This window comes from Theobroma cacao, chromosome 9 (genome assembly GCF_053813885.1).
Source record: "Theobroma cacao isolate CCN51 chromosome 9, ASM5381388v1, whole genome shotgun sequence".
NCBI classification, from domain to species: domain Eukaryota; kingdom Viridiplantae; phylum Streptophyta; class Magnoliopsida; order Malvales; family Malvaceae; genus Theobroma; species Theobroma cacao.
The window spans coordinates 41,677,578-41,704,346 of record NC_142647.1 but is presented as its reverse complement, the minus strand read 5'-3'; the positions used below and the strand labels follow the sequence as shown (position 1 = coordinate 41,704,346).

Here is a 26,769-nt window from a genome sequence, read left to right as displayed (position 1 = left end):
TAGTTTCTAAAGATACGAAATTGATTCTCCTAGATCTAAAAGAAATTGAAACCTAAGTATACGTTTGGTTCGCAAAATGGAATAAATGGAGAATAGAATCATTATTCTATAGGAATAGAATAAGGAATGAATAGTTATTATATAGTTTGGTTCATCATAATGGAATAAGATAGAAATTATTATTATGATTTATTCCAATGATTGGTTGACAGGAATAGTTTTATGAATAATTAAGGAATAAGTGGTAAATGATAAAAATACCTTTTATTAAAATTAAAAAATTTATTTTGTTAAAAGATAAAAATATTTCAAGGAATAAAATCAAAATACCTTTTACTATAATTAAATAATATTTTCACCAAAATACAAACATATTTTTATTATAATTTAATAATATTTTGTATTAGGATATAATTAAACCTTTTATTATAATTAAATAATATTTAATATTAAAAGATAAAATATATTCTTCATTAAATTTAAATAATACTAATTAAATAATATTCTTTGTTACATTTATTATACTCAAATAATAATATTAAATAATATTCTTTATAATGTTTATTATAGTTAAATAATATTTAAATATTTTCATTTCTTTTTTTTTTAAAATGAAGTAAAAAATTGTGTCTTCCGTGCTTTAGAAATAGAAGGAGTGAGGAAAAGAGGGAAAAAATAAGTTTAGTATTATTTTATAAGATAATTTTTTAAATTGTAAAAGGAGATTTTTGTCTAATCAACTTCTTTTCTTATTTTTAACAATTCATAATAGCCATTACAAAGGGGGTCTTGGAAATGGCTATTTTGACTAAATGCAGTTTTATCTCAAAAATGAGAATAGCGGAGGAATCGCTATTCTGTTCCCTCCAACCAAGCACACTCTAAGAACCTAAGAACTGAAGAACTATTTTTTCTCTCTGTATTCACCCTTCACTTTCTATGTTTTTTTGACACTGATGCTCAAGTATATTTAATTATAACCAATGTGTTCTATTCCTTCTTTAATTGGTTTATTGAGTTTTAATTCAACCTAACTTAATCTCTTTTCAGATTTCCCAGTTCATTTAAGATTAGGATTATTGTACATGTATCCTTATCCTTTTCATATGCCGAGCATTTAACTCATTGGTTGGTGCTTAATCAGTAGGGTTCGAATCCCCTCTCCCCCACTTAAAAAAAAAATCCTTATCCTTTTCATATTTATCTCTTTTTATTTTATATCTTATTATTTATTATCTTTTTCAAAATTCAATAGACAACCTAAACAAAATGGGGTATCTACATCCTTGATGCTGCTTAATTATATTCTTGATTTAGTGCTATGTTTCCAAGCATAATGCTTGATCTCCTTGATCTGAGGTGCTATAGTTCCAATTATAATGCCTGATATTTTTGATATGTCGTGATATCTGTTTGATATCCACTACTTAATTAATTATCCTAGATTTGTAATGCTATAATTCCAAGCAAAATACCCAATATCCTTAATATGAAGTTCTATAGTTCCAAGCCCAATATCAACTACTATTAGTTTTAAATAATTGTTTAGTCACAAAGTTTCATGTTTTATTTTATATTATCACTATATTTTTTATTTATGCTTAGAGTACAGACAAAACATTAACGCATTGCTTCAAAAAGACGTAAAACAGTACATCTTTTGTGGAGCTTTGTCAAAATCTTATACTTACTTTTATTTATAGACATTGCTTTTTGTAATCAAACTAAACAATCAATATACAAAATTACAAATTGTCATAACATTGTTTTACATTTTTTACTATTGATTATAACATTTTATATATGTAATTTTTAATATATTGATTTACTTTAATTCTTATTTAAAAAAATTATAAAATAAAAAACATAATAAACACAATTATCACTACATATATTATTGTATCACGTGCACATAGGCACATTTCAATTCTCAAACACTATAATGGAATGGCCTTGGCAGTGGCCTACATAAACCTGGTTCCCGCGTAACTTTTGGCGCCAAGCAAAATCACGAAGCCTGTCTTTTCATTGGCCCCTCTCTCAATTATCTTTTGTTGCTTTTGGAGGAAAGTGTGCACTGGCATTAGGCCACTAGCTATCATAGTCATTCCAAACTTGCGGTGAGAGTCGCCCTCCATTTTTATCTGTCACCCTTCACAATTCCACAGATCCAAGTTAATTTCAGTGAGAGAGAAAAAAAAAAAAAAAAGCTTTGCAGTCCAATGGAATCCTCGGCGGAGCAGAATCAAGAAAGCTTTTCATATGCCATTCAGATTGTCACCTCTAATGCGCTGCCCATGTCTATGCATGCAGCCATTCAGCTTCAACTCTTTGAGATTATAGCCAAAGCGGGTCCAGATGCCAAGCTCTCCCCAAAGGAGATAGCAGCCCAGTTACGTACCAAGAATCCAGACGCGCCGTCGATGCTGGACCGCCTACTTAGAGTTTTAGCCAGCCATAATATTGTTGGTTGCTCTGTAGCTGATGATGAACAGGGTAACAATCCTCAGAGGCTCTATAGTTTGACGCCTGTTTCCAAATTCTTTGTTCCAAATGAAGATGGTGTATCATTAGGCCCCCTGATGTCCTTGCTTCAGGACAAGGTCTTCCTTGATAGTTGGTGTGTTTCTTCTCTCTCTCTCTCTTCCTTTCTTGACTAGATGAAGCCATTGTTCTTAGTCCTCCATTAACTTTTGCTCTGTTTCTTGTCTACTTGGAACTTTATTGTCCGCAGGGTCAGTTGAGATTCGGAATATATTTTCAATTATAGGCAGCTGAACTTCTAATGTTTTGGTTTTTCAATAGCTAATATGTGCGTATTTCATGTAGCGTGATTCTCAAATAGAGCATTAAAACTTGTGGCGAAGAGGGTGAAGTATATATGTAAAATATTACTTTAAATCTATTTTTTATTCAATGCATTGTTGATTCTCATATGTATTAATGTACGGCTAGGTCCCAGCTGAAGGATGCAATTCTGGAAGGAGGAATTCCATTTGACAGAGTCCATGGAACAAACGCATTTGAATACCCTGGCAAGGACCCAAGGTTCAATCAAGTTTTCAATACTGCAATGATCAATCACACGACTATAATCGTGAAGAAGATCCTGGAGACTTACAAGGGTTTTGAGCAGCTCAACCGAGTGGTTGATGTTGGCGGTGGTCTAGGAGTCACTCTCAGCATTATCACTTCCAAGTACCCCTCTATTAGGGGTATTAATTTTGACTTGCCTCATGTTATACAACATGCCCCGGCCTATCCTGGTAACAACTTACCTCAATCCAGAATGTGAGAGTAAATGCTTAGATAATTGTTCCTAATGCATTCCCTTCCTCGTTCGTCCAATTTAATGCAATTGCATTAGTCCTGTGTATTACAAATATGACACCATAAACAGGCAGCGAATCTTGTAATTTTGTGTTTAAAAGAAAGATAACTGAATCGTTTGAAATTGCAAATTTTTTCAAAAACCAATTTATAGCTTACATATGGTTTCTGCATTTTGGGATTTCAGTTAATTTCATCAAACATATTTCATAATTGATACAAAATGGCATATTTTTTCTACTTGCTTTGGTATACTCTGCCTGTACACTAACAGGACAATCAACAAAAAATTACAGGCGTTGAACATGTAGGGGGAGATATGTTTAAAAGTGTTCCTAAAGGAGATGCCATTTTCATGAAGGTAAGATATCATTTGTAGACAATTTTTTCCCCTCGTATGCAACTGTGAGTTACAGATTCAATCATCTCTTCACCAAAAATCATCAATTACTAGTCCATTTTCACTTTTTGATTATCGCATTCCTTGCTCGATTTTGTTGTTATTTGCTTCATCAAAAGTTGCAGAAAAGTAGAAGCTGAAATATGAGCTAACAAATTAATGACATAATTAACTTGCAAAAAATTTTGTAGTGGATACTTCATGATTGGAGCGATGAACATTGTTTGAAGCTGTTGAAGAATTGTTACAATGCCATACCAGATGATGGAAAAGTTATAGTGGCTGATGCTGTCCTCCCGATTGTACCCGAGGCTAATGCTTTTGTGAGAGGCACTTCGATGATGGATGTGCTTATGATGACTCAGAATCCAGGAGGGAAGGAACGGACCAAACCAGAATTCGAAGCCTTGGCAACTAAAGCTGGATTCGCTGGCATCAGATATGAGTGTTCTGTTTGTAACTTCTGGGTCATGGAGTTCTTCAAGTAGTTGGACTCTTACATCATATAAGTGGTTTCATAGTTTGTATCGAGTAAGAAATGTATTGATAGTTTGCATTGAATAAGCCTTGAATTGATATATATATATATATATATATATATATATATATATAATATTTAATGTTGCTAAACCAGATCCCATATTCAGAGCCGGCCCTTGGGTGAAGCCACCCAAGCAAGGACTTTTAGGTCCCCAATTTGGAGAGGTCTCAAATTTAGAGAGAATTTATAATTTTATAATAATTATAATATAATTAATTATATTAAAAATATATAAAAATTAAAAAAATATATAAAAGTAAAAAATAATTAATAAAATTATTTGTTCTCTCACTTTTCTAATTATGTGCCTAATAAATCTCAATTTTTTATCACTTTTTTATTTCTAGAATGCTATTAATTTTCAACTATATTCTCTTATTTCCAATCAACTAACTGTCATATCTATTTGATCTCCAACAACTATTTTTTTCTCACTTATTTCTCTTATTTCCAATCAACTTATTTAATGATTTCCAACAGCTATTTTTTTTCCTATATATAAAACCAATTATTTTTTTTCAATGTATAATATCTATTTTTGAATTTTTCTTTTCTCATTTGTGCTTCATTCCTTTAACTTCAATTTTTCTCTAAAAAATACATAAGAAGTCTATTCTTTTATTATCTTCATAAAATCGTGAGCCTCATTTGCGGTTTGCAATAAGCATTCAACAATTAGGTATTATTGTTCTAATCTTTACAGATTTTTTTTCTTTAATTTAGAGTTTATATTATATTAGAAGAATTTGATTATAAAAGTTTAATTAAAAATTTTACATCTCAAAAAGTTAAAAGAATAAAATTTTAATTTTTTTTAATTTCAATAAAAAAAACTTCATTTGAATATTTCATTTTAGATTTTTAAACTTATTGGACCGCCTCTGCCCATATTTAACAATGCTTTCATGCCTTTGACTGCTTCAAAGGAAATGCCAGTTAGAGCTGTATTGTCCAATTCTTTTGGTTTTGGAGGAATAAATGCATGTTTACTTTTTGCTTCCCCCTCCTAGAACAGATTGATGGGTCAAACGTTCTTGTTCCGTGGTATTGGGTGCCGGTTCTTGGGTTGATTGCTTCTGCACCTTTCAAAATCACAAATCCAACATATGAAGATGATGGTTTGGTCATCGTGGCAGAATCTTGTTTATTTTCTTGTTCTATTATTTTATTGGTAATAGTAAACTGCAGAGAAGAATGTCATCATGTGATTATACAGATATTTGGATCTTCAGATTCTTTGAGATTGATTATCAGCGAGAGGAACTGCTGCTATAGAGCAGAGAAAGATGTCATGCTGGTTTTCTTTGGACATGATTTGTAGGATGTATGATATCTTTTGATTGATGGCTTGGAACTGTAAAATCATGAAAGGTACAGAGAACCAAGGGATTTGCTCCAAAAGACTTGTGAGATCTTGGGTTGTAGTCAGGTGTCTCGGTGACATGATTGTTCTGCTGGATGCATACAGGTGTCACTGATCCCTTTTCCCCTATACATTGGTTTGGGAAGTTTTATTGATAAGACTAAGTTTGAGTTTAAAGTTTCTAAGTTTATTTTATTTGGGTCAAGATTGGGCTAATTAGTGCTTAATAGACTAATTAGTTTTTGAGTTCGACGGTCTAAATTATAGTAAATCTGATATAATGAAAAAAAAACAAAAATAATACTTAAAAATAAAAATTTACAAAAAAGACAAAATTGAAAAAAAAATTAAAAATCTGGGAAATGAAAAGGAAACAAGGATAAGATTTCTTGTAGATTCGATCCCAAAATATCTCAAAAAAAAAAATATAAAAGAACAAAAAACAGGAAAGAGAATCGAATAAATACGATTCCTCTTTCTCCTAAGGGTTGGGATTGAAGGGAAGAAAAGCCCCTTCCTCTAGCATTAAGTAACACACGCAACAGACTACACAACATGCAAGCCCTAGGAACAAAAAACACGCAAAAGGCTAAAGTTTTTGAGTTTGAGGCTTTTGGGGAATTTTGAGTATTCCAGTCGGTAGGAAGTTGGAGAAAAACGAGAGGAAGATAGAAGGAGAGTTCTTCGACTTTTGGAGATATTTAATAAGAGCTTTTGGAGATAAACGTATGCAATAATACAATTTTAATAAACATTAACACTAGTCTTATAAATATTGTTTGCAATTACCTCATCAGGAATTACACTGGATATTTGTTTTTTTTAAGTCTCTCAATATTACATTTTGGGTTAAATTTTATAGTGAAAAAAAAGTTTCTAAGTTTGTTTTATTTGGGTCAAGATTGGGCTAATTAGGGCTTAATGGACTAATTAGTTTTTGAGTTCGGCAGTCTAAATTATAATAAATCTGATATAATGAAAAAAAACAAAAACAATAGTAAAAAATCAAAAATTACAAAAAAAAAAAAAACAAAATTGAAAAAAAAAACTTAAAAATTTCGGAAAAGAAAAAGAAACAAGGATAAGATCTCTTGTAGATTCGATCCCAAAAAATCTCATAAAAAAATATAAAAGAACAAAAATATAATGAACAAAAAACAGGAAAGAGAATCGAATAAATATGATTCCTTTTTCCCCTAAGGGTTGGGATTGAAGGGAAGAAAAACCCCTTCCTCTAGCATTAAGTAACACACACAATAGACTACATAACATGCAAGCCCTAGGAACAAAAAACACACAATAGGCTAAAGTTTTCGAGTTTGACGCTTTTGGGAAATTTTGAGTATTTCAGTCGTAGGAAGTTGGAGAAAAACGAGAGGAAGATAGAAGAAGAGTTCTTCGGCGAAGATCGATCACTAGCCAAGGTAGATTTATGCTTTTAATGAGCCTCAAGTTTTTTAGATTTGATTTTGATTAAAGGATAAAGGAGAGAGCAATGTGAAAAGAAATTTTGTGGTGAATCTGACGTTGCGGGATATTAATATATTTCCATCATACTCTCAATTATAAAATTGTTTCTTAAATCGAAATTTATTTCTCTCCGTCCTAAAATTGTTTCATAAGCCAAAACTTATTTTTTTAATAAACTTAAGACAAATTTAGAATATGTTAAAAAAAACAGATTAAAATAAATGATCGATCACACTTGAAAAGAAAACAAAAATAGTAACAAGCTCTCTTTCCCCTTCAACGGTCCAATTATGTGTGTGTGTGTGTGTGTGTCTATATATATATATTACACTGTATACAATTTGGAAATGCTCAATATAAGTCATGCAATATTCTGGCGTTCCTTCATTGGAATGAATATATTTAATTTTTTAGTCAATAAACTGTTTTAAGAAATCGGATAGTAAATTAATGAAATAACCTGCAAATTTTGTGGTGATGATCATTGTTCGGGCTGTTGAAAATTTGTTGCAAAGCCATTCTAGATAATGGAAAAGTACTTGTGATTGATGCTATCTTGCCAATTGTTACCGAGACTAATGCGGCTTCAAAGGCCAATTTGAAATTAGACGTGGTGATGACTCAGTATACAGGACGGAAGGAACGGAATAAATCAGAATTTAAGGCCTTAACCACTAAAGCTGGAATTACTCGCATTTTCTTTTGAAAAGCTAAACTTCTTTCCAATATGAAATTTGTAAATTACAAAAGACGCAGATCATCTATAACCTCCTTTAAGTGGGAATCCAGAAGGACCAAACACCACCTGGAGGTAAGAAACCTCCCTTCCCCAAAATACACACAACCTGTACAAAAAGAAATCCCAACCACTCGAAAGCACGGGACAAAATCATAAGAAGCCAAACACATGCCACCAAAAGACTGTACATTGATGAAATATGGTTGATAGGTAGAAAATATTTAAGGAATGATTTCAGTTTCACTCACAAAAAGAATACCAAAAGGTCTGTACATATACATCCATAAATCAGGAAAGAAGAAAAAGACAAAAAGCTGTAACTAATCTTGCTATTAACTAACTTAACGGCTATTAATTATTTACATCCTTTAGTATCAACTAAAACGGTGTAGTATCGAAATTCTCATTGTCTTCTTTCTGGCAAAAATGAAATGGTGCGTTTTTTCAATCTTTATTCTTCTTTTGCTATTTACAAGTAGCAGTTTTCTAGTGGCAACCTTGTTGCTCTTATTCTTCTGCTACATTGAAATCATTCATGATCAGCTTTCCTGATTAATACTCCCCCTTAAGAGGAAACATGAACATTGTGAATGTTCATCTTGCATAACAATCTCTGAAATTGACCTGGTTGTAATGCTTTTGTAAATGCATCAGCAATTTGCAGAGTTGTTGGAATATAAGTAGGCTTTATTGTGCCATTCACAATTTTTTCCCAAATGAAGTGATAATCAACTTCAATATGTTTTGTTATCTCATGGAAAACTGGATTTTTGTTGATATAGATTGATGACTGGTTGTCACAGTAGAGCTTTACTGCATCTTTGTGGTCAATTCCAAAGTCTGCTGACAAATCTTTAATCCAAAGGATTTCACAGCATGTAAATGCCATGGATCTATACTCTGCCTCAATTAAACTCCTGGCCACCACCTACTACTTTTTGGATTTCCAACTCACCAAGGATTCTCCAATAAATATGCAATAACCAGTAATGGATTTCCTAGTGTCAGGGCACCCTGCCCAGTTACTATCATAATATGCTGTGATCTTCAGGTTTGAGTTTGCTTTCATCAAGATTCCTTGACCTGGTGCTTTCTTCAAGTATCTTAATACTCTGCATGCTGCTTTATAATGCTCATTTTCTGGTTTATCCATGAATTGCGCTCATGTTTGTACTGCATATGAGATGTTAGGTCTAGTGAATCTAAGATAAAGAAGTTTCCCAACCAACTATTTGTATCTTATGGGATCTATTGCTTCTTCTTCTTTACTTACCTTGCTTAGTTTGGTGTTGTAATCAATGGGCGTTGATACAAGTTTAGCTCTAAGCATTCCATATTCTTCTAGCAAGTCAAGAGCATATTTTCTCTGGCATATTGAAATCTCCTGTGGTGATCTTGCTACTTTAATTCCTAGGAAGTATTAGACAGCTCCTAGGTCTTTGTGTTTAAATTGTAATCTAAGGTGATCCTTAATCTTTGTTGTAGCTTGAATAGATGTGCTTCCAATTAGTTTATCATCAACATAAGTCAATAAAGTTGTGAATTCACCACCATTTGATTGCATAGTGAATAATGAGTAGTCTGACATTGATTGCTTGAAACCATATTGAAGGATAGATGATGTGAGTTTGGCATTCCATTGCCTGGAAGCTGGTTTAAGTCCATATATGGACTTGTGCAATCTGCATACTAATTTTAAGCCATCAGGATACTCCCCCTTAACCACATATCCTTGAGGTAAGTCCATGTACACTTCTTCATGTAAATCTCCATGCAAAAATGCATTGTTAACACCTAACTGTGATAATGACCAGTTGTTTGTAACTGCTAAAGCCAAGAAGATTTTGACTGTTGACTGTTTAGCCACTGAACTGAAGGTTTTTGTGTAGTCAAAACCAGCAACTTGACTATAACCTTTTACAACAAGTCTTGCTTTGAACCTTTCTACTTCTCCTTTGGCATTTAACTTGGTTTTATACACCCATTTACAACCCACAAAATGATGATTAACTGGCAATGGTACTATGTTCCAAGTACCATTGTCTTCTAAAGCTTGCAGTTTAGCTGCCATTGCATCTCTCCAATGTGAATGTATCAAAGCTTGATGGTAAGTTTTAAGCTCTTGTATGTTTGTCAATGAAATTGTGAATGCTTTGTGAGCAAGTGACAGATTATGATGTGAAACATAATTGGCTATAGGATAGTTTGTGACAGTACTGTTGCATGAAGGTAGATCAATTTGATAGGCTTCCAAGTATTTTGGTAGGTGTTTTATTCTTGAACTTCTCCTAATAGGTTGATCTGAATTTGTACATTGGACTGTTTTTGTTTGACTAATACTGTTACTAGAAGGCAGACTGCTAGTGGAAGGTGAATTGTGGGATAAATGGTCGTTTTGTGATGTGGTAGGCTGTTCTAGATCTGGTAAAGGTATATCAGAAGGTAATTCAACTTGGTTGTGATCAAAAGATTGAGAATTCTTGCAATTAGGCTCAGAAAAATCAAAAGGAGTTGCATGCACACCAAGTGTTTGATCAAATGTAAAATCTTGTGTGCTGTGCTTTAATGAATGAAATGGAAAAACGTTTTCATGGAAAACAACATCCCTGGATATTAGAACTCTTTGTGCTTGAAGATCATACAATTTGTACCCTTTGATATTATTTGGATATCCTATGAAAATGCATTTACTAGCCTTGTTGTCAAACTTCTTTCTGTGTTGTGTTTATGTGGAAGCAAAACACAAACAACCAAAAACTTTGAAATGATCATATGAAGGAAGCCTTTGAAATAACAATTCATATGGTGATTTGTTCTGCAGGACCCTAGTTGGTACTCTGTTTATAATGTGAATGGCTATGAGGACTGCATCTCCCCAGAAACTTAATAGAACATTTGACTAGTGCTTTAGAGCCCTTGCCATAGCTAGAATGTGTTGATGTTTTCTCTCCACAACACCATTTTACTGTGGTGTACCAGTGCAGGATAATTGATGTGTGATACCAGTTTCAGCATAAAAATCAGTAAGGTTAAACCCTCTACCATTATCTGTTCTTAAACATTTTATAAAACTGCCAAATTGTTTTTGAACCAAATTGTTGAAAACATACACAATACTTGACACATCAAACTTATTTCTCATCAAATAAATCCATGTAAAACGAGTGAAATCATCTACAATGGTCAGAAAATACCAATGACCGTTTATAGTTGGAACCTCATATGGACCCATATGTCCATATGTACCAATTCAAAGGCAATTTTTGAACTCTGTATATGTATTGGAAATGGCAATTTCTTCTGCTTTGCAATTGGACAAATTTCACATAACAAATCACTTGAACAATCAATTTCAGAAAAATCTTTGTGTAATACATTGATCCTTTCTATTGGGGCATGCCTTAATCTAAAATGCCACAGATCAGAGTCTCTGTATTTTGATTTGGAGGAATTGACAGAAAAGGCAAAAGAGTTTTTAACTAGTTTTTGAAAAGAAAACTGAGACAGATCTTATTTAATGTTGCTATCCTGCACCATGTACAAACCCGAAGATGCTTTAACTACCCCAGTTACTGTCCAAGATGGGAGATCCTAAATAACACAATACTTATCAGTGAAAAATAGGCAAGTTTTCTTTGATTTGGTTAGCTCTCCTACTGATATGAGATTGAATATGAAACTAGGAACACAAAGAACATTCTTAAACACTAATAAGGGTGACAATTTCATGTTCCTATATGAGAAACAAGGGTTTTACCATTATTTGGAAAATGAACAAAGTAATTACTAACTGGTTTAGCTGAAATGAACTTATTTAAAGAGTGACAAATTTGATAAGTAGCTCCAAAGTCTATTATCTAGGTATCTTGTTTAAACAAGGAAGCATTGATTTGTTTGAACTTATGTGGCATGTTATTTGGAGTATTAAAGCAATGGTGATTTGAGATAGTACCTGCAAAGGCTGAATTGACTAAGGATGATCTGCTTTGGTGACTGTTTTGTGAAGGATTCTTACCATCAGTACATGTGATTCCATTCTCATTCAAGAGTTCAAAAAGCTTGCTGACCTGCTGTTTGATGACATTTAGCTGAAACACAAAACCATTACTAGTTGTTTCATCATCTTGATCTGGCTGTATCTCTGCATATTGATCCTTATTTGTGTGAGTAACATTGTTTGCCACTAATTTCCCTTTCTTATAACCTGTCTTGGTCTTAGTGAACTGGAAATCTTCTGGAAATCCAATCAGTCTATAACATTTCTCCTTAGTATGACCCTTCTTCCCATACTGAGAACATACTAGATCTTCTTGACTTTTTCCTTCCCATTAGTAGAGGTTAACATAGAAGATGATTCTAAAACAGGTTGTGTTTGAAACAATAGGTTCCTTTGAGCTTCCTCCCTCAACACCAAACTATATACTTTGTCTAATGCTGGTATGGGATCCATCAATATTATCTAGGACTTGACAGCTGAAAAAGATTCATTTAGTCCATTGAAGAATCTAAAGACCATATCCTTTTGATATTGGTCATAGTATTTCTTGAAGCATTCTGGACTACATTTGCCACACTCACAATAAGGTGAAGGTCTGTAATTTCTTAATTCCTCCCAAACTCCCTTAAGCTCAATGTAGTATGTATCTACTAATTTGGTTCTTTGGGTTATATTGCCTAAGGTATATTGCAGGTTATAGACCCTGGTATCATCTGATTGTGCAAAACTCTGTTTTAATATGTTCCAAATATCCATGGCAGAGTCCATATAGAAAACGGTCGATGTAATTGGAGGAGTGATAAAATCAAGTAACCAAGCAACAATAAGATTGTTGCATCGAATCCATGATGGATATAAGGGGTCCATTACATTAGGCTTTGGTACAAATCCATTTATAAATCCCATTTTGTTTCTGATGGACAAGGTAATAAAAAATGATCTACTCCATGCCACATAGTTATTAGTGGTGAGTTTAGGGTTGATTATGACTAAACCTGGATGGTCAATATGATAGAGGTAGTAAGGAGATTAAGGATCTCCGATGGGTGAAATCTGAGAGGCTGTTTGTGATGAAGTATGGATTGGAGGTTGAGGTCTGGATTCACTTGTTTCAGACATGATTGAGATAAAAAAAAACTATACTATACTGATGGATCATGTCACGACCCGAAACTCCCATCGAGCCCGTGACAATCGCCGCGAAGCATCGACAAACATTCTTCACCTTGAATACCGATCGAAACCTCGTAAGGCTCTCGTATCAGCTTTCGCACTTCCCCGGTGAGCAATAGTTATCAAATATCATAATTCGAAGGATTACGAGTCATTTCCAAATCAGAACATAACATTTTGTTTTCTGGCTCATAGGGGCATTTTCGTCATTTTTCGTTGAAAATCTCAAAACTTGTTAAAAATGTAGTAGGTAAGCAGAAAATATATTTTTAGTGATTTAAAAACAAATTAAGTATCTAAAACGTTCATTTGAAGTGAAAATTTGACCATTTGAATATAATAAAAATATTCAATAAAATAAATTATTTTCTAGTAAAATAATTTTTATAAAGCTATTGGTAAATAATTCTTATAACGTAAAAGTTAATTATATTCATATATACTATAAAGCAAATAACCAAAGCATAAAATTACTTTTACAGTGACACGTGGGCCCACATCTAACCAAAATGCATCGAAAGCTGAAAACCTACAGCTTTTGCCGATTCAAGTCCAAATGAAGGTCCTTGTCAAAGTCAGCTAACTATGGAATTTCCTGAGCCTGAAATGTGAGGAAATGAGGTTGGTGAGATTATAAAATCCCAGTGAGTAAACAGACACCATATAAACTATCTAAAGGCGAGTAAATGGAGACGAATTAAAATAAGTCATCATATTTTAATTTTATTACCTTTCAACTCATTTCAACCAAATAAACAACTAGGCTTATGATTTCCTGAAAAGCTTGGCTCGTGCCAAAAAAATCATTCTCATACTCAGTTATCAGGGATACCTTGATCGAGGGTTATTCCAACCGAGTCCGTCAAGGCTGTTAAATGTCTTTACATCCGAAATTTCATAAAATCACAAAATTGTATAAAACTACTCTGGATAATTAAGACGATAATAAGTTTACTCACAGTTCTAAGAGTCGATGTACTCTTAATCCCAGTCTCTAAGCACAATCTCTGTACTTTTACCAGTGTAATTTACTCACCACCTATCCACAATGTACAATACATAATTCACCACATCAATGCTTGACCATTATAAAATCAATTCAGGCTCAGTGTATATGCATGATATGATATGCAACTTATCCGACTACCGCTTGAATGCGGTGCTGATCTAATTCGGCCTATTACCCCGGTTAAATGACAATTGTGTTCGATTTGGCTCCAAATTGCTCCATTTCATTTCTAATACTTCAATTCACTAAATACAATTCCAATAATCTAAAATTTAGCCCAACAACCCTTACAATTCTTCTTGAAAATTTCGGCCATTGTGGTGCATTATCACTAAAAATTTTCCCATTCCATTTTCTCACCATAAATCATCATTTCATCAATTTTTCAACCAATTCACTTGATCACAAAATCAATTCATTACTTCTACACTTCACATAGGGTTCGGCCATTGAAGGTTCATGGGGAAAATGGATTCTTTCTTGTTGTTTTGTTTCTAAACATGCTGAACTAACTAAAAACACTAACATAACTTAGAATCAAATCAATCTAACATCATTCTTTCTCCATACCCATTCCAACCAGCCATGAATTCGTCATGAAAACATGTAATTTAACCATGAAAATTAAGGGAAAATGCATGGGTAAGGTAAATCACTAGCAAAATCAAAGAAATTTTACATTTGCTTGATCAAATCCTTGAATTCCAACACTTTCTCTTTGATTTTTCCCACCTAGGGTTTGTTTTTCCTTGGTTTCTCTTCTCTTCTCTTCTGGTTTGGCTGATCACTATGGGAGAGATGGTGTCACGACCCGGAACTCCCATCGAGCCCGTGACAACCGTCGCGATGTCTCGATAGACATTCATTACCCGAAATGTCAATCGAAACCTCGCAAGACTTAACATCAGTTTTTCTCGCTTCCCCCATGAGTATTAGTTGCTAAAATCATGTTTTGAGAGATTATAAACTATTTCCAATTCAAAACAATAGAAAAATAAAATTTTCCTCACAGGGGCATTTTGGTAATTTTTTCTGAAATTTTGAAACCAGCCAATAATGTAGTATATAAGTGCAGAACACATATTTCAAAATCAAAAATAAATTTGGATGTCTAAAACATTCGTTTAAAACGAAATTATGATTATTTGGATATAATAAGAAAATAAAATAAATATTAAGTGAAATATTCTATTTTCTTATTAAACAATATTTCTAGAGTTATACGTAGATAATTTTTGTAGCATAAAGGCAAAGTAAATTCATACATACTATAATGCAATAAACCAAAGTATTTAATTTAATTTACAATGACCAGTGGGCCCCCGAATAAGCAAAAGTAAAGAGGACTGTGAACTTACAATTTGAAGGAATGCAAATCCAAGGGTAGTTCTCGATGAACTCAGCTATCTACAGCCTGATCTGAACCTAAAATGGGTGGAAATGAGAGTGGTGAGATTTTATAATCCTAGTGAGTAAACAAACATCATCTGAAATATCTAAAGTCAAGTAAAGGGAGACAATTAAAATATTTCATCTCAATATGTATTTCATAACATAAATATTCATTTCATTTAAATATTCAACATGGCTTATGAGTATCTTAAAAGCTTGGCTCCTGCCAAAATCATTCTCGGGGATACCTTGGCCGAGGCATCTAACCGAGTCCGTCAAGGCTATTAAAAAGTTCGTATACACGTAAACATATTTTTAGTTTGAAAAACACAACCATTCCTTGGCATTAGTGGAGTTCATCATCACGAGGTGGTTCGGCGTGACGTGAACTCTGTCCATACCTCAGGAGATACCCTACGCGCCTCTTCGACCGACGTACATATTTATATCCGAATTTCGTGCCCCTCTAATAGGCTGGTTCACAGAATCTGCCTACTGCAGCAAGCTAAACCCACCATATAATAAAATTTTAACAGCATGATAGAGCTAATATAATACTACCCAACCTACAAGGGTAAAATAAAATAATTCATACAATTCATAAAACACAGCCCAACCAGTCATGCCAACACAATAACAATATAACATAAACCATCAATTTCCAATCATAAATTTACAACATACCAGTGGTCTCCAATTACTCTATTTTCAAAATCGTTATTTCGTTTCAAGACAATTTATAAAGTATTTTCATTTAAACACATTTTTGTTTATAAAACCTAAAATTTGTCATTTAACTCATTTTCATAAAATTTCACAAAATCGAGTTAAAACATACTTTAGATAATTAAAATGATGATAAGGTTACTCACTATTTCGGGAGTCGAATTTCTAGAGTACTCTGACTACCGATCCTCAGATACAATTTCCTTGCCTTTATCGGAGGATTCACCACTTAGACATAGTACAAAATCGAGAAACTTACTACATTGGTACTAAATCGAAATTAAACTAATTTAGACTACTAATGCATGATATGGAATGCAAAAATGTCCGAATAGCCGTTTAAATACAATATTCGACCTAATTCGCACTATTTTCGGTGTAATTGGCTAAAACTTCCAATTTAACTCCAAATCGATTTCTTTCACTGTCCACACTCCAATTATACTTAAAATACCTCAATGACTGTGAATATGATTCAATTTATCAGTCTGAACCATAAATCGCACATGTCTATACATTAGGTAAAAATTCAGATTTTCATGCCAAAATTTTCCATTAAATTTCTAGCCTTACCAATCATTAAATACCACCAAAATATCATGAAATATCATCAATTTCAGCCTCAATATCCTCCCTAGAAAATTTGGCCAATGATGGGTAATGGGAGAAAAATGAATTTTTCTTGTTGATTTGTTTCTAGACATGATAAACTAACCAAAAACACTAACATAACTTAGAATCAAATCAATCTAACTTCTTTCTCTCTCCATACCCATTCCAACCAACCATGAATTTACCATGAAAACATGAAATCTAACCATAGAAAGTGAAAAAGAAAGCATGGGTAGTGTAAATCACAAGTTAAAATCAAGAAATTTTACCTTTATTAGCTTAATTCCTTGAAATCCCACACTTTTTTTTTTCAATTTTCTCACCTAGGTTTTGTTCTTTCTTTGTTCTTCTTCACTTCATGCTTTGGCTGGCCATAATGAAGAAAATAGGCTGATTTTTGCTGATTTTAAAGCTAAAAAAAAAAGGATATTAACATGCCACGTGTCACCATTTCATTGGCCCATTTTTATTTCTTAACTATTAAGCTTTCTCTTTCCACCATATAAATCCCTTCAATTATCCATGATAAAATTGGGTAAAATTCATGTGCTGGACAAGTGTCGGGTGTGTAAAATTACAATTTTTCCCTTGGAATGGCAAAATTACCATATTACCCTTATGCTTAGAAAAATACTGGGATCACAATTTTTTTCACTTTTCAATCTCAAATCATACTCCAATAAGTCAAATGGGGTAAAAATATCTGTTCTAAAAATTCCCATTTGTCCCTAGGTGGAAAATGACCATTTTACCCCTAGATAGTGAAAATTTCGATTTGATTCCAAATTGATCCTCAAACTCCGAATTGCCATTTTGAGTCATCCATGGACTGTGAAGCTCTTAATCTCACCTTAAAATTCCTATTTGATCTAGTTCGAGGCTTAAATCAAATTTGTTATACCTCTAGGTACAATACCTACTTTTGTAAATTTTTCGAGACTCTCCTAGTATGCAATCATGCTATCATCACATGTATGTCATGACAAGCATTTTCTAAGGTCAGGCTGTACAAATGGGCTGATTTTTATGCCTTTTTATAAAGAAACAATAAAATAATAAAAGCATGTCACACGGCATTTCCTTATTGGTTCAAATTTTAAATATTTGACTTTTAATTCTTTAATTCTCCACTACATATTTCTCATGTTTATCCATTTCCATAATGAATAAAATCCCTTGATCTTGACAAGTGTCGGGGGTGAAAATTTACCGATTTGCCCTCAAGGTAGCAAAATTACCATTTCACCTTTATACTCTAAATTATACCGAAATTAAAATTTTTCACTTCTAAACCTCAAATCATACTCTAATAAGTCAAATGGGGCCAAAAAATCTTTTCTAAAATTTTCATTTTGTCCCCAGGTGACAAATGACCATTTTACCCCTAGATAGTGAAAATTTCGGTTTGACTCCAAATTGATCCTCGAAATCTGAATTACCATTTTGAGTCATCCCTGGACTGTGAAGCTCATAATTTCACCTTTAAATTCCTATTTGAACTAGTTCAAGTCTTAATCGACTTAATAATACCATTAGGGGCAATATCATCTTTTAACAATTTCTCGAACTTCTTAAATATGCAAACATTCTATTGAGCATGTAAATGACGTCGTAATTATTTTATAGAACAGGGTTTGACAACACTACCCCCCATTAAAATAAAATTTTATCCTCAAAATTTCACTTATCAAACTCAAAGAAAAGGTGGGGTATTATCTTTTATTCGATGCTCAACTTCTCCTGTTATCTCCTTTATAGGGAATCTTGATTTGCTCCTCGTATTTATTTCCAACTCAACTTGAATACTTCACTTATATCTATTATTACCTTTTAGAATTTGATCAGCTATAATCCTCTTAATCATGAGTCTTTATGTCATTTAGGATAATACTAGGTGGTTTTCCAAGATAAAGAGTCTACACAGCCTCCTGTTTATAATCGGTGCTGCAATCACTGACTATAAACAAGACTCTACGTCAAATTCACTATTCCACTGTTTACCATAAGAGTTGCTTCATTTAATCACTTTTCATTCAACTGAGTTAATACAAGAATTATAAATCCTCATAGTAATCATTTATAGTACTCATTTTCTATGCCACCATCGTAATCTTTTGTTCACAAATTCGTTACTTAACATTGATGTCCCTTCTCATTAATCTCTCATCCTTGTTATTTCTTAAGATTTGACTTTGATCAATACATTATTGATCTTAATACTCCACAAGGTAATTTATTTCAATGTAGTCGTTGGAATCTACTTAATTAAAACAAATCTTTTACTTTTGGAGTTACTACCTTAGTCGTTCTCAACGGCTTGACTCATTTTTGAGTCTATACCACAATTAGCACAGTAAATTTTCTATCACAGATGCATGATCGGGATACTGACCCCAACATATCTATATTATCTATGTGATATGCCACAGTTATCCCTTAAGGCATATTTTACTACTAATATTCACATATCTTTACCATGATAATTTCTCAAATAAATTAAAACTTGTGGGGGAAAACATACTTTACAATTTATATCTCCCTCTATAAGCATCTCCAAAAATCCTCATGTCCTATGTCCCACCTTAGTACATTCTTCCCATATGGTTTAATAGATCACAACTTCATCACACGCCTAATGATTCATTATTTATAGTATCTCACTATTTTCATAGTCGTAATCGATTATATTTCTCATCTTAAAATTTTACGGTATCACCTTTTAATTTCCTCCATACTCAAATTTATAATCCTTGACTTAATCTCGCTAACCGGTGATCAATTCATAGTACTGCAAGGTTTAATCGTTATTAAATCTAATAATTGCTAGAACCATTAATGGCTTCCTATTTCAACCTTCAGTACTTATTTAAAATAATCGATCTTGCCACTAAGATAATTATTCATCCTCAATACTTATATTACTAATCTACCTTTGTCAAACTAAAAGATTTTTATACTCCTTCTATCATTTAAACAACTACTCCATCATCTGTTTATATTATACAAGACAAAAGTCAACTCTTAAGCCTTTTATACAGGGGATTATTATCCTTCTTATACTATATCTGCATAGGATTACAGTATTACAAGCTTTAACAAGGCGCTAAACATCTTTAGGATCATTATCATCTTGATCCTTTTTCGAGTCCGTTTCAAGTTTTTCCTTTTTCTTCTCTTGCCATTTACTTACATTGCTCCCACAACCTGAGGGAGAATGTCTAACGACAATCACTTAATCTCTTATACACCTTGAAAACAAACAGGTCTCCATATGCAGATTCATGCATTTTATTCGACCTAACCTAACTTAACTCGGGGCCACGCAGTGTCAGTATGAATTTCTTAAAACAACTTTAAACCAAAAACTTTAAAATCCAAAACTTTATAATCAAAATCTCTAATCTTTAAACCATGCTCTGATACCACTAGAATGAGTCACGACCCGAAACTCCCATCGAGCCCGTGACAACCGCCGCGAAGCCTCGACAAACATTCTTCACCTCGAATGCTGATCGAAACCTCGCAAGGCTCTTGTTTCAACTTTCGCACTTCCCCGATGAGCAATAGTTATCAAATATCGTAATTCGAAGGATTATGAGTCATTTCCAAATCAGAACATAACATATTATTTTTTTGCTCATAAGGGCATTTTCGTCATTTTTTTGTCAAAAATCTCAAAACTTGTTAAAAATGTAATAGGTAAGCAAAAAATATATTTTTAGTGATTTAAAAACAAATTAAGTATCTAAAACGTTCATTTGAAGTGAAAATTTGACTATTTGAATATAATAAAAATATTCAATAAAATAAAATATTTTCTGGTAAAATAATTTTTATAAAGCTATCGGTAAATAATTCTTATAGCGTAAAAGTTAATTATATTCATATATACTATAAAAAAAATAACCAAAGCATAAAATTACTTTTACAGCGACACGTGGACCCACATCTAACCAAAATGCATTGGAAGCTGAAAACCTACAACTTTTGCTGATTCAAGTCCAAATGAAGGTCCTTGTCAGAGTCAGCTAACTATGGAATTCCCCGAGCCTGAAATGTGAGGAAATGAGGGTGGTGAGATTATAAAATCTCAGTGAGTAAACAGACACCATATAAACTATCTAAAGGCGAGTAAATGGAGACGAATTAAAATAAGTCATCATATTGTAATTTCATTACCTTTCAACTCATTTCAACCAAATAAACAACTAGGCTCATGATTTCCTGAAATGCTTGGCTCGTGCCAAAAAAATCATTCTCATACTCAGTTATCAGGGATACTTTGATCGAGGGTTATCTCAACCGGGTTCGTCAAGGCTATTAAATGTCTTTACATCCAAAATTTTAGCCATGCCTTGGCATTGGCTGAGTTTCACTCTCACGCAGTGGTCCACGTGAAGTGCAGTCAAATCTTTACCTCAGGAGATGCTTCATCCAACATCTCCCCCCGGAGGTAAATATATAATTGGGTTACTGTACCCCTTTCATAGGTAGTCCACAAAAATCCCCACCTGTCAAGCCCTACTCCATTATATCCTCATCATAACATCTATATACTTAATGACACATCTACATGTTAGAATGCCTTAGAAATAGTTAAATAATCGGTATCGTAATTAGTTATGCAACTAAGTTAATTTAAATCCTCGAACTAGTTCAAATAGGAATTTTAAGATGAAATTAAAATTTTAAAACCTCAAAATGACTTAATATGGTGATTTGGAGTTCGAGGATTAAATTGGAGTTAATTAGGAATTTTCATACCATAGGGGCAAAATGGTAATTTTGCACCCGAGGGTAAATTTGGAAAGTTGGATGAAAATTTTGATCAAGTTTGACCAATTGGAGTATAATTTGAGATTGAGAAGTGAAAAATTTCAATTTCGAACATAAGGGCAAAAATGTCATTTTTCGAGTCCACAAGGGCAAAATTAGAATTTTACGATTTTACACCACCATGATATTTGTCAAGCTCCAGAATTTTACCCATTATTATTTTATGCTATGGATAAGTATTAGAGCATTTGTGGTGGTGAGAAAAGGTTTAAAAATTAAGTTAAAACAAGTGGATCAATAAAAAGGTGATATGTGTCAAAAATTAAATATTATTATATTGCCATTTAAAAACCAGCCCATACTCTTCCACTTAGAATTTGAGGGCCGACCAGCACCTGCAAAAAAGAGAAAAAAAGAAAAGAAAAACCCTAGGGAGGAAAAATTAAGGAAAATTTGTTGAATTTTTAAGAAATTGGTGATTAAAGGTAAGATTTTTAATCTTAAGCTTGAAATTCATCTTGCCCATGCATTCTTTTCAATTTTTCATGAATTAAATTCAAGTTTTCATGAGGGGCAATATGCTAGCCAAATTTAGAGAGAGAAAGTTGGTGATGAATTTAGTTGAATTTTAAGGTAACTTAGTGTTTTTAGGTGTTTAGTAACATTTAGTATGAAAATTAAGCAAGAAATCCACATGCCCATTATAGAACCTATCTTGGCCGAATTTTATGGGTGAGGTTTGATGATGAATTTGGTTGTTTCGCATGCCCTTTAGATTGTATTTGGTGCTTAGGAATACCAGAAATCAAAAACAGGTACCGAAAAATTTTACTCCCGTTAATTAGCAATTTGCACCATAATGAGGGATATTTTGGTAATTGCACTTAGAATAGATTTTTAGTGAAGTGTGTGGAGTTTTGGGGAGTACTGAAAGTGCAATAAATTAATTGGAATCGAATTTGACATTTAGACCGATTAAATAGTGTATAGTGTGCGATAGACCGAACACCTCCCATTTCATTGCATGCATTCATATAGAACATAGAATAGTTTTGTGACGATTTAGCATAAGTATATTAAATTTTCTGTTACACATTATGTATAGGTGGTGAGCCATCGGATAAGGGCAAAGGTATTGTACCCGAGGATCAAGACTAGGAGTGTTGTAAATTCCCATCAAAGTGAGTAACCATTGTTCATCTTATCTATCTAGAGTATTTTTACAATCGTTTTTATGATCTTAAGAATATTGAACCTAAATGAATTTTATGACTAATAATCGATTTAAGGAATAAGGTTTATGACTTATTTTACAATTCAATAATATTTTTGAAAATGTGAGTATGTGGAGACCAACCTTTGATGTTGCCTATATATTTAAGTTTACGTACCTACGTTTGGAATTGATGATTTATGAACTGATACGTGATGACATATGTGGCTGGGTTTTTGGGTTGTGAAATATATAAACTGTTTGTTTTCCTTTGATAGGCTGGGTAGTATTATGTTAGCCACGTTATGCTGTCAAAATTTTATTGATTGGTGGGTTATTTAATTAGCCACTGCAGTAGGCGAGTTTCCGTGGACCAGCCTATTAGAGGGGCACGGTAAACCCTGTTATATTTACCTTAGTATGAGAGGCGCGAAGGATATCTCCTAAGGTACAATAGAGTTCACTTCACACCGAACCACCATTTGAGGATGAACTCTGCCAACGCCAAGGAATGGCTAAACTATGTTTTTATGAGTAGTTGTTAACTTAATAACCTTGGCGGACTCGATTGAATGCCTCGACCAAGGTATCACCGAGTATGATTTTTGGCATGAGCCAAGTTTTTAAGAAAATCATAAGTCGTGATGTGTATTATAATGAAATGTGTTGTTTTATATGATTTGAAACAAGTACAAAATGTTGTGGATTATGATATGATGAAAAGTTAATTGTCTCCATTTACTCGGCTTTAGAAGTTAATGACGGACTTTGTTTACTCATTGAGTTTATGAAAACTCACCCTTTCTTTTTTTAACCATTTCAGGTTCAGGATAATCTGTAGGCAGTTGATTTCATCAAGGATTTCTTTTGGACTTACTTTCTTGAAAATCGTAGGTCTACATTCTTGCACACTTTTGGTTATCTCGGGGTCCATATGCCACTGTAGGATAATTTTGAATACCTGGTTTACTGTATCACTATGTGTATGAATTTATTTTGTTCTTATGCTACAAAAATTATTTATGCATAGTTCTATAAAAATTATTTTATAAGAAAATAGAATATATTATCGAATATTTTTATTTAGTCTAATTAGCCAACTTTTCACTCCAAATGGATGATTTAGATTACAAAAATTTATTTTGATTGGAAATGGATATCTGTCTACCATATGTTGTATTTTTATCAAGTTTCGAAATTTTTGAGTAAAAATGACCAAAATACCCATGTGTGGCGAAAATTTTATTTTGATTGTTTTTTTATCTAAAGTAGTTTATATTCTCTTAAAACTCGATATTTAGTAACTATTGCTCACAGGGGAAGTGGAAAACTGATGCAAGAGCCTTGCGAGGTTTCGATTGACATTCTGGGTAATGAATGTCTATAGAGACTTCGTGACGGTTGTCACGGGCTCGAAGGGAGTGCCGGGTCGTGACACCACCACTACAGTGACTATGGATTATTTTATCTACCACTTGATTGATAAAATCTTTTTCTGCATGACATTGCAATTTATCGCAACCTAGCCTCTCAAGGTTGAATACACAGCACAAATAATTCTACCACCAAAATCCGTTTAGCCATTCATGCTCATATTGTCATAAGCCATTCAATTTAAAACCATAAATTTACAACACAAGCAAGCAGTCTCTAATTACTCTATTTTCAAAACCAGTATTCAATTTTCTAGAAAATTTATAAAATCATTTTATAAAATCACAATTTCTCCTAAAACATAGTAATTTACCATTTAAACCCATTTTTCACAAAATCACATAATTGTATAAAACTACTCTAGATAATTAAGACGATAATAAGTTTACTCACAGTTCTAAGAGTCAATGTACTCCTAATCCCAGTCTCTAAGCACAATCTCTGTACTTTTACCACTGTAATTTACTCACCACCTATCTACAATGTACAGTACATAATTCACCACATCAATGCTTGATCATTATAAAATCAATTCAGACTCAGTGTATATGCATGATATGATATGCAACTTATCCAACTACTGTTTGAATGAGGTGCTGACCTAATTCGGCCTATTACTCGATTAAATGATAATTGTGTCCGATTTGGCTCCAAATTGCTCCATTTCATTTCTAATATTTCAATTAACTAAATACAATTCCAATAATCTAAGATTCAGCCCAACAACCCTCACAATTCTTCTTGAAAATTTCGACGATTGTGGTGCATTATCACTAAAAATTTTCCCATTCCATTTTCTCACCATAAATCATCATTTCGTCAATTTTTCAACCAATTCACTTGATCACAAAATCAATTCATTACTTCTACACTTCACATAGGGTTCGGCCATTGAAGGTTCATGGAGAAAATGGATTATTTTCTTGTTGTTTTGTTTCCAAACATGCTTAACTAACTAAAAACACTAACATAACTTAGAATCAAATCAATCTAACATCATTCTCTCTCCATACCCATTCCAACCAGCCATGAATTCATTATGAAAACATATAATTTAACCATGGAAATTAAAGGAAAATGCATGGGTAAGGTAAATCACTAGCAAAATCAAAGAAATTTTACCTTTGCATGATCAAATCCTTGAATTCCAACACTTTCTCTTAGATTTTTCCCACCTAGGGTTTGTTCTTCCTTGGTTTCTCTTCTCTTCTGGTTTGGCTGATCACTATGGGAGAAATGGGCTGATTTTTATGCCTTTTTATAAAGAAACAATAAAATAATAAAAGCATGTCACATGGCATTTCCTTATTGGTTCAAATTTTAAATATTTAACTTTTAATTCTTTAATTCTCCACCACATATTTCTCATGTTTATCCATTGCCATAATGAATAAAATCCCTTGGTCTTGACAAGTGTCGAGGGTAAAAATTTACCGATTTGCCCCCGAGGTGGCAAAATTACCATTTCACCCTTATACTTCAAATTATACCGAAATTAAAAATTTTCACTTCTAAACCTCAAATCATACTCCAATAAGTCAAATGGGGCCAAAAAATCTTTTCTAAAATTCCCATTTTGTCCCAAAGTGACAAATGATCATTTTAACCCTAAATAGTGAAAATTTCAGTTTGACTCCAAATTGATCTTCGAACTCCGAATTACCATTTTGAGTCATCCTTGGACTGTGAAACTCTTAATTTCACCTTTAAATTCCTATTTGAACTAGTTCAAGGCTTAATCGACTTAATGGTACCATTAGGGGTAATATTGTCTTTTAACGATTTCTTGAACTTCCTAAATATGCAAACATTCTATTGAGCATGTAAATGACGTCGTAATTATTTTATAGAACAAGGTTTGGTAGATCAAATGAAAACAATGAAGAGATTGAAAAATATTAGAATAGATCTTGATGAGCAGTAATGTTATCGGTGATGATGATGAAGGTATGAGGAATCACACGATTTTAGCTGTTGTCGTTACTCCAATGAGCATAAATTTCAGGTACCATTTTTGACCTGCTCTGATACCATGATGAAATATGGTTGAGAGGCAGACAATATTTAGGGAATGATTTTTGTTTCACTCACAGAAAGAATACCAGAAGGTCTGTACATATGCATCCACAAATCAGGAAAGAAGAAAAAGACAAAAAGCTGTAACTAATCCTGCTATTAACTAACTTAACGACTATTAATTATTTACATCCTTTAGTATCAACTAAAACGGTGTAGTATCGAAATCCTCATTATCTTCTTTTTGGCAAAAATGAAACGGTGCGTTTCTTCAGTCTTTAATCTTCTTCTGCTATTTACAAGTAGTAGTTTTCTGGTGGCAACCTTGTTGCTCTTATTCTTCTACTACATTGAAATCATTCATGATCAACATTCCTGATTAATATACATCAAAATCGATGACCCTGCATAAGGAACAGTCAAGAACAAATAAGTAAATACAAAGCAACACCAATCATTCACCTCTATTTTCATAATTAACCCACAAAAAGTCATTTGTTCTTTGAACCCCAATTTTGGCTAAGTTGTCGACCTCATGGTTAGCTGATCTTGGAATATGTTTGATAACCCATAAAGGT

At 33.0% G+C, this 26,769-nt stretch overlaps 1 protein-coding gene across 1 annotated transcript; it reads left to right on the top strand.

Moving 5' to 3' along the window:
* Positions 1–2,063: 2,063 nt before the first annotated feature.
* Positions 2,064–4,294, top strand: LOC18589884 (cathecol O-methyltransferase 1-like). The gene is made up of 4 exons (XM_018126569.2): positions 2,064–2,620; positions 2,956–3,266; positions 3,627–3,691; positions 3,922–4,294. The coding sequence occupies exons 1-4, from the start codon at positions 2,223–2,225 to the stop codon at positions 4,216–4,218; spliced, it is 1,071 nt and encodes a 356-aa protein (XP_017982058.1). The 5' UTR covers positions 2,064–2,222; the 3' UTR covers positions 4,219–4,294.
* Positions 4,295–26,769: the final 22,475 nt, after the last annotated feature.

Bases quoted from the DNA above. Each gene is read 5' to 3' on its own strand.
- LOC18589884 (XM_018126569.2), top strand. From the start codon at position 2,223: ATGGAATCCTCGGCGGAGCAGAATCAAGAAAGCTTTTCATATGCCATT. The intron at 2,621-2,955 runs GTGTGTTTCTTC...ATGTACGGCTAG, and splicing joins AAGGTCTTCCTTGATAGTTG to GTCCCAGCTGAAGGATGCAA. The intron at 3,267-3,626 runs GTAACAACTTAC...AAAAAATTACAG, and splicing joins ACATGCCCCGGCCTATCCTG to GCGTTGAACATGTAGGGGGA.